This window comes from Sciurus vulgaris (assembly GCF_902686455.1).
Source record: "Sciurus vulgaris genome assembly, chromosome: 12".
In the NCBI taxonomy this organism is placed as follows: domain Eukaryota; kingdom Metazoa; phylum Chordata; class Mammalia; order Rodentia; family Sciuridae; genus Sciurus; species Sciurus vulgaris.
In genome coordinates, this window is record NC_136473.1 from 100,241,900 (window position 1) to 100,257,079 (window position 15,180).

Consider the following 15,180-nt stretch of genomic DNA (forward strand, 5'->3'; position numbering starts at 1 on the left):
TCTGTCTCTCTCTCTCTCTCACACACACACACACACACATACACACACATAAAAAAAAAAAAAAAATGGACATACAAATATACACACACAGGCCAGGCAAAAAAGAAGCCAAATTCTGATTCTCACACATCAGACACATACTTCACACTCCCCTTGCCTCTCTACTCACACAAAGATTCAAATTTTCATCCACAGTGAAAACCACACTCGTATGCACATCTCCAACTCACGCAAATGTGACCATGTGGACATCTGCCAATAACCTTGTGGACCAGGAAGGGCAGACGGCACCCTTCCCATTTCAAAGATGGGGAAATAGAAGTTCTGAGATCCTGAGTGGTTCTCTCTGAGGTCACAGTAACAGAACCAGGACCTGCACTCTGACACCTTCATATGCAACCATGCCCTTCCCGTCTCTCCTTTCCACTTAGTTACACTGCAGACCAGAGATCAGTGGTCTGGCCTGCGCCCCGAGCAGGGCACACGCCCCTGTGGCTACCCTGCCCAACAGCACACACTCACAGCACATGTGTGGAACGAGAGCCCAGGTCTTGGCTCACCTTGGAAGTTTGTAGCACCTTCTATCTCACTGTGCCCCGAGGCACATGGCTCTATTCCCAGAGCCCTGTGCTACCCACATTTCATTCATTTTCTTTCCATAAATAGTGAGTTTCTACTCTGGGACAAGCACCGTCCCAAATCACATCTCTGCAAACCCACTTCTCCCCCAGGCATCCTCACGTCAGTAAATAGAACCACCCACTCGTAAGTAGCAACCAGTCCTCTCCATCCCCATTTTTATACCTGTGCATGAGTTTTAGCCTAAATTCAGGAGTCCAGGGAAGGTGGGTAGAAACTACTCAAGACCCAGAGAATATTCTGAAGTGGAAGGAGTTATTTGGCATCACCTCGTTAATCTGTAATGAATTTTTTTCTCCCACTCACAGAAGAGAGGCCAGGAGGCCAGGTCTTTGTAATTTTGAACAGTGAAAACAAGAGGATGTTTATGTGGGATTCCCTTCCCCGACAGACCAGGAGCCATTCAGGAGCCCCTCCCACACACATTAGGGCATCAAGCACTCCTCCCTTACCAGCTTCAAGTAAGGAGTGACAAGGTCTGGTGTCAGGATAGAGTTCCGCCGCCCAGGGGCTCAGACTGTCCCCACAGACACCCTCTGGACCCCTCACACAGGCCCAAAGCAATGATGGCAATGCTGGGGTTCTCAGACCCCAGGCCCCTGCAGAGCCCAGGCTGACGGCCCTAGCTCTCTCTCAGCCGTGGCTGCAGGTTGGGTCCTCAGAAGGACTCACTGGCTGCTCCACTTTGTCACTTCCCATTCTCTGCCTAATCCCACTCCACCTGGATTCTGTTCCCACCTGGCTACGTGTAAGGTCACTAACAGTTCTTGTTGAATCCCATGGTCCCTTTTCTGTCCCCATCATAAGTCGTCCTGTAACAGCAGGTAGCACCACGGCCCACTCCTCCTTCCCTCAGGGTTTCTTCTATAGGTTTCCAGGACGCTGCTTCCCTGTCCTCCTGACTCCTGGCTGCACCCCCTCAGTCTCATTTGCTGAATTCTCCTCTGCCAGACCTGAAGTGCAGGCAGGCGCATGCTCAGCCACTGTCCTCAGCTCCTCTCTTCCCTATCCCCACTCTCCCTGGGTCATCTCACCCACACTGATGGCTTAAATACCATCTAAATGCAAATGACTTCCTCCAAATCTTTATTTTAATCCTGACTTCTCTTCTAAGCTCTAGACTCGTGTAACCAATAGCCTATTCAAACACTTGGATGCCTTAGAAGTGTCTCAAATTTAATGTGGCCAAAATGAACTTTAGATTTCCACCATCTCCAGGGTTTCAGTAAATACCACCACCTTCTACCCAGCTGTTTAAGCCTGGTTTTAAGCCTGGGATGGATTTTTGTTTCTTCTTTTTGTCAACCTCACCCCTGCATTTAATCTACCAGCCCATCCCATTGGTTTTCCACTCCAAATTACAGACTGAACAGGAACACTTCCCATCACCTCCGTGGTCACTGCCCTCCTCTAAGTCACCATCACCTACTTTAAGAATCAACCCTGCCTCTCTGCCTCCACTCTCTGCTCCCCAATCCATTCTCCACAAAGTGGCCTTTGGAAGTGTCAATCACATTCCCTCCTCCTCCAACAGGAAGTCCTCCTGTGGCTACAATTAGAATAAAAGCTAAAGTCCTTCACCTGGGGGTTAGGGACCTCTGAGCTGGTTCCTGCCCACCTCCCTGGCCTTGCTGTCTTCTGTCTCCCTCCTTCACTACACCTCAGCCATGCTGGTTCTTGTTGTGAAACACGTCCTTCAAAATGTCACAGAACTGCCTTCTAAGTCTCTGCTTACACACTGCGTCCTTAGAGACCCCCTCAGATTACCCTGAGTGATCTCTTTGAAACTCTCGTCTTATGACCTGTTCTGTTTTAATTGCGTTTACTGCTGTCTGACATGACATGCATGCTTTTTAATCTATCTCCGTGTGAACAGAGACTTCCTCCTTGCTTGCTTCTGTGTTCTCAGTAGAGTTCCTGGCAGGAGGGAGACACACAATCCTACAATCTATCATTTTGTGAGTTGGCAGACTGGCTTTAGTACAGTAGGTGACCAGGGGTCAGGAGAGGGGGGTGTGGACTCACTCAATGGAAGGCATGTTGGGCGCGGACATGGGGCTGACTTCCTTGGCCTTCTGCAGAGCGTGCTTCTGGTTGAAGGCCTCCTCTTCTTCCTGCTCATCCTAGACATAAAGCAGAGACGGCTTTGCTTGGGATCCCCATGAAAGACAGTAGCTTCCTTTGGCTCTCCCCAGAAGGCATTCTGAAGAGCAGGAGCAGTGAGGCCAGCAGAGGAAGAGGTTAAACAAGGCAGCTGAGGTTAAGCAGGATTAGAGACCTCTGATGACCAGAGACCAGGCCCCTTAGGAGCCAGGAGCCTCACAGCCCCAGAGTCCAGAAATGCTCCTCCTCACTCTGCCTCCACAAGCCACTCAGAAGACCTAGAGAAGTCCACCCCTCAGCAGAGCTGACCCAGGCTGCAGAGGCAATAAGTGGCACTTCTCAGACGTCCCGCCATGTCTAGACGTGGCAGAGCAGAGTCCTTCCCAGCACAGCCCCTAAAGTAAGCACTGAGGCTACGCACCCCTTCTTGGCAACTTCCCTGCACGGCCAAGTGGCTCCCCGCTGGGTTCTTGGGCAGAGATCTCATTTCCTCAACTTTATTCCTGCTTGTAAACGATGACACCCAGGAAAATCAGTTCAGGTGAAGTGACTAGAACTATTATGATCACACCCATCTCCTCAGCATGCTGTGGTTTCCACACATTCTTTTGCCTGATCCTCGGGTTATCCTGTGAGGCATGCAAGGCGTGTGTACCATTCACACCTTTACACAGAAGGAAAGGGCCGCTACTGGAAATCAGGAGTCCAGCCAAAAGCTAGAACAGCCAATAAGTGCCAGGTGTGGGATTCAAACCCAGCTTTCAGATACTACAGCTGGTATCCTTCCTGCCATAGCAGGCAGATAAGACCCTCAAGCAATGGAAGGAAAAGCAAGCAACACTTGAGAGAAAACAAGAGAAAAACTGAACAATATGACCAGCATGCTCTGCGCCTCTGCCCCAACCAGATCTGCATTGTGTGACCACCCCACTTCAGTTCCCATTGTTTCCTCCCATGGAGAAGAGTCAGCGGAAAGAAAGGAAGAGCTCTTGGGAAATGTAGTGTCTTGCTTCATTGACACCACCCCAGAAGGACCATGGCCACTGGAATACCCCAGCCCCTCTCACACCCAAAACTAAACCTTAAAGGTTAGCTTGCATGATGGAAGTCACACTCACAGGTCACTGTAGAAGAGGTGCAGCTTAAAGCCCAGAGCGCTAGCATTTTCCCTGACTTTCCACATCATAATCCTTGGAAGGACCCCTTTGAGGGCTCGCAGAGATGAGCTGTTGCTTCCTATAGCCCATGAGAGACCCATGCTGGTCTGGGCTTAGCAAACTCAGAGAAAGCGAACCCTGCTTCCTATATGAATATGTGACTTTCCGACTGTTCAGAAGCTTCCAGAAGAGGCCTCCCTGGTAGGTTTTGATCACATAATACGGACTTCCTGAGAGCTCCTAGGGCCAAGGGACCCCCCAATGCCACTAGAAACCATCCGAATTCCAGAGAGCAAGGCTTACCTTGGTCAGCTCCTGGGCGTTGGCCAGATTATCCACAGCAATGGCCAAGAATACGTTCAGTAGCGTGTCTGGGGTTATGGGTTAAGGATAAGCAAGTGATAAAAGCGACAGCCTTTGGTAAGTCTGTGAGGCCACCTCCAGGGTTCTCCTGCCTGGACACCAGCCAAAGATGCTAGGGTCTGTGGGGCAGGGAGAGGGGATTTGTGCCATGCTTCTATTCACAAAGGACAAATAAAGGTCTGAAGCAAACCACCTAGGAGGCCCTAAGCGGTGAGGAGACCTCAGACAACGGGGGCTGACACTCTCAGCAATAAATAGCACGAGAATCACAGAACAAGATGTGTAGACAGCTAAGGGCAGGAGCTCATCTCTCCTTCCTGGGAAGCTAGAACCAAATCCCATTGGAACAGATGGGCATTATGCCCTTCCGTCCCTACAAATGAAAGAAAACGAGATCCCACGTCCCATTGCTGAGCAGCTCTCAATAACGGTACCCTAACTTGCTCTTCTCATTCTTCCTGCTCAGGTCCTGGAGGGCTTCCACGATTCATTTAACCAACTGTCACAGCATGGACACGATTTGTTATGAAATCCACTTCTATTCCGTGTGCTGACCCTGGAAGCCCCAGTTCTCTGTCCTCAAGGCCCAAGTGTTGTAGAACATAAAACTGGTTCTAGCATCAAAGGCCAACTCCGGCTCTCCTCCGAGTAACAGAAAAAATCAAGGGGCCAGTCTGATAGCCTGGCCTTCCATTTCTATGACTGGACTGTGTAGCTTTCTAAGAGCTTCTTATGTTTACAATCTGTTCTGATCCCTAGAAGTTTTCAGGGCAGAAAACTTACAGTATCTCTTTCCAATGAGACTGCAAAAGTGCAAAACTACAGCTGCACCATGGCCCCCACCTTCAGCAGTACCAATGCCAGTTCAAGGCAAGTCCCGTTCCCCAGGTGATCTAATCACTGGACGGTAGCTTGCAGTTTTTAAGGTACGTTCAAATAATTATTTTATTCGCTATTCACAATGAACAGAGCAGATATTGTTCTTGGCCTTTGAGATGTGAAAGACAGAAACTGAAATTAAATGACTTACCCAAGGCCACACGTCTGCAAGCAGTATTGCTGGGATTCAAATCTAAATCTTCCAGGTCTAGATCTTTTGACCAGGTATAAGCTTTGGAGTTAGAGGATTTGGTTTCTAATCTTCCTTTACAACTGAGTTGTTGCCTGACCCTATCAGGTTATTTCTCTTCTCCTTATAAAGTAGGGATTAGATGAAATGTGCCTGCAAGGCACAGAGTCTAAGGCCTCACATATATACAGCATAAATTCAGTAAATATTAGCTATGCTGAATATCAAGCACAGCCCTGAAAACTTCCAGGGTTCAGAAGAAGACTATAAACTAAAGAAATTTATAAAAAGAAAGCTATACAGGGAGTCACAGAAATGGAAGGAAGACCAGCTTATCACAATAACAGCTATGCTCAGTATTAGCATTAATCATAATAGTAATATTTTTAAAATTTTATTATGTGGCAGACTTTTTATATTAACAATTAATTCATTAGTATTAAAATCCATCCACTATTTCAGCCTATGATGATCTTTGTCCTCTTGTATTTTATTTAGAGTCTCTCCAACCATTCAACATGATAGATATGATCCTTATTGTTTGTACAGACAGCAGATAATTGTCTTAGGCTTGCAGTTTTTATGGAAAGAGCATACAAGTTCCCAAAGACCAGAATCTCTATTTCCTCTAGTACACCAAGCAATGTCCATGCCCTTTCTTCTTACCCACCGGTAAGAAGACAGCCAGCACAGAGAAGAGCATCTTCAAAGGATACAGTTTCCAAACAAGGTGAGCACAATGAAGTAGATGGCTGACCACATGCCTGAGCTGACCCCACCCTGGGAGCGGATCCCGTTGTACATCACCTCATTCCAGTCCTCCCCTGTCAGGATCTGCACAGAGCAAAGGACAGATATCAGGACTCTGATTAGTACAAAGCACAAATCCTGAGACTGGATCTTTTCAATCTACCTCCTTGCTTGGCCTGCCTGCTGGGGGTGGGAGGGTCAATCCCATGAATAATCCTAAACATTCTTTTGTTTTGCAAGAGAATCTGACACTGAACACGGAAGGAAAAGATCAGAACAAATGGTTCTAGTTCTCAAACTACAGAGTCACTCCCACCTCCAGCTCAGGTAGGCCCTGTGGGGCTTAGGCGGATCAGGTGGTCTGGTCAGTACCTGATTTTTTTCCAGAGCTGACAACACTTAGTTCCTGAGACAATAGCATTACTGGAAAGAGCCGCCTGGGCTCCAGTTCAGCAAACAGGCTCTGGTTCAACCCCAGATTTGGGCTAAATAGTGTTTTTCTTTATCTGCAAGAATCTAAGACACTACTGATGTTGAGTTTTCTTTATGATTTAAAAAGCTGGGTTTTTTGAAGGGGACATGGAAAAGGTACTTCATTAAATGGACACATGGGTTAGAAGATGCTCTAGATTTCAGAAAACCACAAATGTGATTTGTCTGACTGTCTCCAACTCTGTGTCATGCAAACACACAGGTGCAGGGAGAGGACAATGAGGTGGACATAGGATCATTCTTTTCTTGTTGGTAAGAAACCAAGTCACAGATGTCCAAGGAACTGTGGTACTGATGACTCAAAAAACAAGAGTACCCTCTTTCCTGGGAGGGATCTGGAGAGGAAAAACCAGTTTCCTAACCCTCTAAAAACACTGTCATCTCTCGTGTGTGGCCCAAGGGACCTCACACAGCGCTTCTGGATTATCAACCTCATACCTGGAACACAGTCATGATGGCTGCGGGAAAAGTATCGAAATTTGCAGAAGGAGTCCCATCATTAAAGTTAAACCTGAAAAGGAGAGTTGGAGAGGAAGACGCATGGGAGGTCTCATGTGCCCCGTTCCCCCAGGATCACACAGTTTGCATCACTTCTTTTCTCCTTCCTCCACATCTCCCCCTCCCCCCACCTCCCCCCTTCACATAACTTATGAAGATGGTAGCAGTGACTAGTACTGATGAACCATGCGCTTTGAAAGGTGTGGTCCGTATGACAGGGTTTGGGCTGATTATCAATTACAAGACTCCCTGCTGTACATTTCGGGAACAGTTCCAAAGGCATAGGTCCCCAGAACAAGCACCCCTACGGTGTGAAGGGCTGAAAGCAGAGACGCTTGTTCCACGTGGACACTCGTGCTGTATTCGGTATGTGGACAAAGCACAAGAGACGGTAGCAGGGTGATGGAATCCACGGCCCTGACTTCAGATGGAAGGCACTTGGCACTTACCTGCCTCCAAACAGCTGCATTCCTAGCAGCGCAAAGACAACGATGAAGAGGAAGAGGAGGAAGAGCAAGCTGATGATAGACTTCATGGAGCTCATCAAGGAGACAACCAGATTGCGCAGGGAAGCCCAGTACCTAGAAAACCCAGACAGGGTCACAGCTGTGGGCACTGGATTCCAAGTCATCCCCAAGTCCAGCTCAGCATCCGACTGGGGGGTCTGTGAAATAAGCTGTGCTTGTCGAGTGACAGGAAGAGGAGAAGGCAGCAGCACATTGCTCCCTGGGGGACTGTGGCACCAGAGCTGGCACCAGATCTGTTAGTCTGATCTTTGGAGGAGGAGGAGGAGGAGCTGAAGAATGGGGAGGGGAGGGGTCACGCAGGGAAAGGAAACCTGTTGTCGGGGAAAAATAGGGCTGGAAAGAAATTTAATGAGGCATAAAAAAGGTTCCACTTCTCAAAGGTGTTAGAGTCCAAATTCTCATTACTTACTTGGTTATTTTAAATATTCTTAGAAGCCGGAGCGCTCGTAAGACACTGATTCCAAAAGATGTACCAGGTCTGAAGATAGCCCAGACCACCTCAAAGATGCTGCCCACTGTGACCTAAGAGGTAAAGCCAGCCAGTGAGAGGAGCATCAGGAGAAGAGAAGCACTCTGGTACACAGCACGCAATCAACAGCTCCCATGGGGTTATGGGGAATTTAAGACTCTGCTCCATGCCTGGCCCTACCTCCAATCAGGCTACTAATTTGTGATCTTTGTCCTCTTATATTTTATTCAGTCTGTCTCTCCAACCACTCAACATGAATGGTTGAAAAATGAGACTCTGCCTCCCATCTCTCAATACCCTCTACACCCCTTTCCAACTTTAGTTCTGTACACCGTGTATTGGTTTTCTGGTCCTCAGTGAAAACTACAATGGTCATTCACCACTTCTACATGAATTTGACCAACAGAGCTGTTCTTGTGGAAGAGTGGTATTCAAACTACAGACACCCATTGGTGGTATTTTTTTAAAAAATATTTTTAGCTATAGATGGAAATGATATCTTTATTTTATCCTTTTTTTTTTTTTTTTTTTTTTAACGTGGTGCTAAGAATTGAACCCAGTGCCTCACACATGCTAGGTGAGTGCTCTACCACTGAGCCACAACCCCAGCCCTGGTGATGGTTTTACTTTGCAGTACTGGGGATTGAATCCATGACCTTCAGCAAGCACTGTACCACTGAGTTACACTCCCAATCCCTTTTATTTTGAGACAAGGTCTCACTAAGTTGCCCAAGTTGGCCTCCAGCTTTTGATCCTCCTGCCTCAGTCTCCAGAGTAGCTGGGATTACCGGTGTGCCCCACTGGGCCCAGCTTAGAAGCCAGTTTGAATTAGTACAGATTATGTTTGTTCTGATTTGAAATCTCAGAAAGGATCCATGTTCTCTCAGCATTCTAGAGTTTAGTGCTAACAAGAATGTTCTGGCCTCAGTATATTACAAACCTTTTAGTCACCGAGGTCCCACATACCCCAATGTGACAGTGTTTGTTGACAAAGGGTCAGATTGTTATAGGAAGCAGCACTGCCAAATTAACACTTGAAATTTTTTTATATATTGATCGTCTACTGTTAGACATTGTGCTATGAAAAATAATAAATTAATCCTCACAGTAGTGCTGAAAAGTATGTACATGAGAAAACCAAGGTTAAAATGGTCTCTCACTAACTGCTATGCCTGCGAATTGCCAGTACTCAGAACTATATGTTCCGAGAGAAAATGTAGATTGGGAAGTGCTTGAAATCTTTAGCACCTAACTAAAGCTTTGGCAGAAAAAGAAGTGGGTTTGGCAGAAAGGGGTTCAGGAACCCAAAGTTCTGTGACCTCATTCTTCTGCTCACAGGATGTTCAGAGATGTGGACTTCTGCGTAAAAGGGGAGGGAGTGAACTCTCCACACCCAGGAGAGCATTCGGGACTCCCCTGAGCCGCACAGAAGCAAAACATGTGGACGTGCCTTCGAGATTGCTGGCAGACACACACCGAGAAATTAGATAGAAAGTAAACAGCTATTTGAAATGTTCTATGTGGGGGCTTGCTAATAAAATGTGTGTGTATGTATTTACATGAAGGTCTATCTCGATAATTATGCTAATTTTACACCGAAGTAGAAAAAATCCAAATATATAACCTTCGCTTTCTCACAGGACTACCTCTAGAATTATGTCCTTTGTCCTCCTTCCCAGACTTCCCCCAAGATAATAAGCGGTTCAAGAGTCTGGCTATGGGTAGCTTTGTAAAATCTCATTGAGCTTATGCTTAGTATATGTGTTACACATCAATACAAACACTAAAACCCAAAGAGCTTAAAAACCCAAGCAAACCCTTGCACGGCCAGGATTCGTTCACTTCTGAACTCTGTCTAGCTCATCTTATCCATTCTCCTTGGGCAAACTCTGACTTCAATGGGTCATGCTGGGTAATGGAGCAAGCTGCTTATCTGAAAGCACAGCAGAGCAAGGCGAAGCAGAAAGATGGGGGCAGGCTTCTGAGGACTTACCCCAAAATCAAAGCAGTTGAACGAGGAGTGGAAATAAAGGCGAGGCCCCATGCCGTACATCTTCAGGGACATCTCCAAGAGAAACAGCCCCAGAAACAAAAATTCTGCATAGTCTGCAAGTGTTAAGAGGAGAAGAATTTGGTCACAGATGGCAGGGGGTCCTGCAGGCTCCAACTAACACACCCACCCCCAGAGAAGCCCACAATGACACACTCTAGGGACATTCACTGGCTGAGTTAGGTCAGGGCTGGCAAAGCCTAAGGACGTTTGGACACTCTCTGAGCCTGGATGAGTCCCGGGCTTCGTTCTTTTTCAACAGGTCGCTTTCTCACTGGTCTTTAAGTGGAGGATGGTCCTCAGAAGAGGAATAAAGGACTTCACTGTGCTTCCATGGAAGGATTGGATTTCCCCCTCCCACCAGCCACCTGTAATTAACTCCTGGACGTCATCGCCCCCAGTGACAGTCTTATCCTGAGCTGACCTTTAACTTCCCTTTTTGGTCCACCTGGGGTATCCACTGCCCTAAGAACTTTCTCCCCAGACTCTAGTAATAATAACTCCTTATGCCACAGAGTCTCCTTAAGATCTTCCTCAAAGGTTTCCTAATAAATACCCCGGATGTGACCTCTCTTGTCAACTTATCAGCAAGGATTTGTTTCCCCAATTCCATCATAACGTAATGCTCGGAGCAGTCGTGTGACCTGCCAGCCCCTTGCAGATGACTCTGGTCTCCCTCACAGTGTGGAGGTGCAGAACCCTGGGCTGACAGGAGGCTAACAGGCTTCCTGTGCTTTGCTCTCTGACACTCTTTCTTGTCCCAATCATCTGCCCACAGGAGGGGTCAGCAGGCACCCTTCACTTACAAAGGAGGTGAGTGAGCCACTGTGGCTGGTTGTGATGGACGATGGCCACACAGGCAGTGTTGAGAGCCACCAGGCTCAGGACGATCCAGTAAAACACCTGGGATTTAACCATGTGGCGAATAGAAATGCGCAGAAGCCTTTCCTTGTGCCGGAAATAGGAGGCCCCGTCCACTTTTGTGCTCTTGATACTGGCTCGTGCGAGAGGTGTACCTACGCAGGGGAAATGAGGAGGGAGAATGAGGCTGCGAAACATCCTGGGCTCACCTCCATGGCCAGGAGGCATCCAAAGGGCAAGACGGGTAGCTTGAGTCCCAGGGCAAGGTGACCGCCACATTGCAGGCCTAGGCAATCCCTATGTTACAGGCTAAGTAATTTCCACAGGCACAGACCCTGTTTTCTGTCCAGGACTCTCAGTCCCAGAAGATCAAAAGACTCCCAGGCAGGACACCAGGCAAACACCCAGTGTCTCCAATCCTAACAGGATCATGTCTGTGTTTGTAACAGATTGGGCTTCTCTCTGCCCTTTCCTTTTAAATATGCTTCAGACACCGGAATCCTTCTGCTGCATTTGTGGTATTTCTGCCACCGGTGACAGAAAGCTTTGTAAGTCTCTTCTGCTTTTAAGGATGGAGTGAGGTCCTGCCCTTTTCTGGGAAGAAAAACCTACCATTGGCCAGAATCTGTAAGAGAACCTGGGATTGAACTTCAGTCATCTCAAAGGGTTGTTAAGAGGAATTAGTTTAAATTTCACATGATAGAAGGATGTAGGTGCTACTATGGTTAAGGAAATGACTTGGAGTTCTCACGTCTGGGTCACTAGAAGCAACAGGTAGGTCCTCACCATCCTGAACAACACAGGTTGAGTATTCCTTCTCTGTTATGCTTGGGACCAGAAGCAGCTCAGGGTTCAGATTTTCTCAGAGAATGGAATATTTTCTATACATGATGAGATATCTTGGAGGTGGGACCCACATCTAAACACAGGATTCATTTAGATGTGGCATATATACCTTACCTATGTAACCTGGAGATAATTTTATACAATATTCTTAACAATTTTGTGCAAGAAACAAAATTCCATGGTGTAGGATTTTCCGCTTGTGGCACCTCATCATTGCTCAAGAAGTGTCACCTTTCTGAATTTTAGATGAGGGATGTGCAGCCTGTATCCCAAAGTGGGTTCTCAAGAGCACACCCAGGAAAGAGAGGAAATCTTGGCAAATGAGACGCAAGCGCCACACTTGGAGAACCCTGCACCCCACATTTCACATAAACAGCCTTCCCTGCTCCTTTTCTTTTTATCTATTTAAATCACTGCCATCTAGATCAGATTCCCATGCCTTCCCTTAATTACATCCCTAAATTCTGGATCCTGCGGGTTCTTTTCCTCCTTGTGGTTCTTCTCAAAAGACAGGATCTTCATTTTCATGGGAGATCCAGAGAAGTAAAAGAAGATCTGACTGGATCACTCACCCACAGAAGAGATATCAACGCAGTGCTCATCGCTGGAGTCTCGGGTCATGGCCTCCGTCCGGCTCCTTTTGATGGTTGCCCTTCGAAGCACTACGCCAGGGAAGGGGAAGGCCAGTGAGAGGCCACAAGTACACCCAGATCATCCTGGACAAAACTGTGAGGGCTGTAGGCAAGAGGCCTTATGCAAGGACCCTGTGACACAGGCGTCTGCCTTTAGTGTTGGAGCCAGGGTGACAGAAACTGAGACTGTCTACAGAATCATGAGGGCTACGCTCACTCGCGCCTGCTGCAACTCCAGGCCTCTGGAATCCTGGCTAGAGCTTGTCTAAACGCAGTAGGTAAACAGACACTCCGCACCTAGGTGTTCTGGCTCTTCATAAATAACGCCACTTCCCGGTAATGAAAGTGGTCCCAAGATGATCCCCACAAATCTTAAAACAAGATCCCTTTATATACCACTGGTTGGATGATGGTCTTTGCACTGCACAGTATCAATCACATGCCTGGAACAAAGCAACTCTTGGCTTTCATTTTCATTGCTTTAAAAGGCATTTAAATCTGTGACTCAATTCCCTTCGTTTTAAAGCATGAGGGATTTTATTGCAGAGAGACTCGCGTTTCAAATCCCAGCGCGCCCCTCTTCTCTTTCTTTCTCCTCTTTTGATCAGGAGAGATCGCCACCTCCTAAGAGGGGCAAATGCGAATGGAGCAGGGCGACGGAGCACTTTCTTACCTTCCAGGGCAGACGTTCCAGCGTTTTTATTTTCTTCAGCAAGCATGACTTCCTCTACATGGAAACAAATGGCTTAGTAAGTTATCTGTACAAGAAAATGACGGTGCGACATCGAGATGCCTCAGGGACAGCCCTGGCTCAAGGCAATAAAGTGAGCAAAGGGTTCAGAGCCGGTCACAGGTGCCAGCATAGAAGGGCCCGAGTGTCGCCCAGGAGCACAGGGTGCACAGCAGTACAGGAAGGGGGTCCTTCTGTGAGGGGTGTGTGGGGGGTCTATTTGGCAAAATTCAGCTTTGCACCTGATACCCTCTCGGGGCGTGAGTGGGGAGGAAGGAGTGGTCTTTTTAACTCCACCCTCTAAGCCGATAGGTATATAAAAGTTCCATTTCTGTTTTAAAATTCTATACTGGTTTGTCTTCCTCCAACCTCTTAAACCTTTTCTGGCAATGGGATCATCCTTATTTCTCTTGTCTGTGTCCCCTAGGCCATGACACCTACCTACCCACCCAGGAGGTGAGATCATGTTCTAGCTCTACCCTGTCTGTGTCTTTGAGGAGGGGATAAAGGAAGGGGCCTAAGGGTCCCAGAGAGAGGAGCAGGACTTATGGGCTGCTTCCTCATGACCCACCATCTCTGTCTTCCCTTGGCTGAGCATAGCTTGAGCCAAAGAAGCTTGGGCGGTCCTGAATTTGTCCCTGTGGTCTAATAAATAAATATTTGGTTTTTATCTCCAGTTCCTGTCACAGAGCTGTCTCTGCTATGCTAATGAGATGACTCATGGCAGGCAGAGGGGTCCTGGAGAGCTGGTGGGCAGAAAAATCAACCATATGATTCGAGAATTGGAACTCTATTCTCTTCCTGTCCCCACATCTGGGGAGGGAAAAGGAAATGGAGATCAAGTTCAATCAACAGTGGCCAATGATTTAACCAAGCATGCCTATGTAATGAGATCTCCATAAAACCCCCTAATCAATGGTTTGGGGAGTTTCTGGGTTGGTGAAAACATTCATCTGTGGGGAGGGTGGTAAGCACTGACTCCCCGCAAAAAAAAAAAAAAAAAAAAAAAAAAAAAAAAAAAAAAAAAACCTTGCCTCACAGATCTCTTCCATGGCAATTTCTGAGTTGTATCCTTTATAATAAACAAGTATCATTTTCCAGGAGTTCTATAAGTCATTTTAGCATGGTGTTGAACTTGTCAGGAGTGGAGGTAGGAGTTGTAGGAATTCTCAAATTTATAGTCAGTCAAGGGAGAAATGCAGGTCACCTCTGTGACTCAATTCCTTTCATTTAAAGAGTCTCCCCTCTTTCCGGCATATAGCGTGGAGGCAATCTGGAGGGACTGACTTAGTCTTAACCCGCAGGGTCTATGCTAGCTTTGGGTGATGTTAGCGATCAGAGTTCAACAAAACTGTTAAGACCGACATTTGGGGTTGGAAAAATGAAGGATCAGTTGGTGTTGTCTGCTGGTGTTTGGAAAAGACACTACACTGTCCCTAGGATTCTTTTCTGGTCACGGAAGGAACAGTCCTGTATTTCAGTGAGGGATCATTACCTGAGGAATACTATTTTCCTCAGATTTTAATAAACCTCACTAGGGTCCCTACAAAGGTACCAATGAAACAGCCCTTCTGCCCCAAATCTGGTGGACTCCCGAGTGCCCTCCTGGCCGTGAGGTGCATGAGTCTTGATCTCATCCTCCCTGGTCAGGGAGCTGTAGGCCTTGGTAATCATTCCCCAAAGCCCAGCTGCTGGGGATTCTAGGCAGACCCTATTAAACAATAGTTTAATTTAAGCACTTGTAACAAGTAACTTGTAAAAGGAGGAGAGGGCAAAGCCATTACCATAATTCCACCTGAACATAAAACTGAGGATATATAATACATTTCCCAGGGAGGGGAACATTTTGAGACCTGGACATTACTATGCAGGATGGCCATTATGCCATGTCGTAAATGTTTAGCTTTCTTTTTTAAGTAGAGCCTCTGGCAAAACACTAAGCCAACAGGCTAAGTGTTGTGATGGGGTGCACCTTCATGCAAATGTACAGCCTT

At 47.1% G+C, this 15,180-nt stretch overlaps 1 protein-coding gene across 4 annotated transcripts in view; it reads right to left on the bottom strand.

The window, feature by feature from the left end:
- Window positions 1-15,180, bottom strand: part of CACNA1E (calcium voltage-gated channel subunit alpha1 E) — a 439,155-nt gene that overhangs the window by 73,402 nt on the left and 350,573 nt on the right. For 3 of the 4 annotated variants that reach the window (XM_079106943.1, XM_079106940.1, XM_079106941.1), the window contains 10 exons: window positions 13,130-13,183; window positions 12,397-12,486; window positions 10,924-11,133; window positions 10,061-10,173; window positions 8,008-8,120; window positions 7,521-7,652; window positions 7,012-7,084; window positions 6,048-6,165; window positions 4,203-4,270; window positions 2,665-2,762 (listed from right to left, as the gene is read on the bottom strand). In XM_079106943.1, the coding sequence (XP_078963069.1) occupies window positions 2,665-2,762; window positions 4,203-4,270; window positions 6,048-6,165; window positions 7,012-7,084; window positions 7,521-7,652; window positions 8,008-8,120; window positions 10,061-10,173; window positions 10,924-11,133; window positions 12,397-12,486; window positions 13,130-13,183 (1,069 nt within the window). The remainder of the gene's footprint in view (window positions 1-2,664; window positions 2,763-4,202; window positions 4,271-6,047; window positions 6,166-7,011; window positions 7,085-7,520; window positions 7,653-8,007; window positions 8,121-10,060; window positions 10,174-10,923; window positions 11,134-12,396; window positions 12,487-13,129; window positions 13,184-15,180) is intronic. The other variant, XM_079106942.1, reaches the window with a different exon arrangement.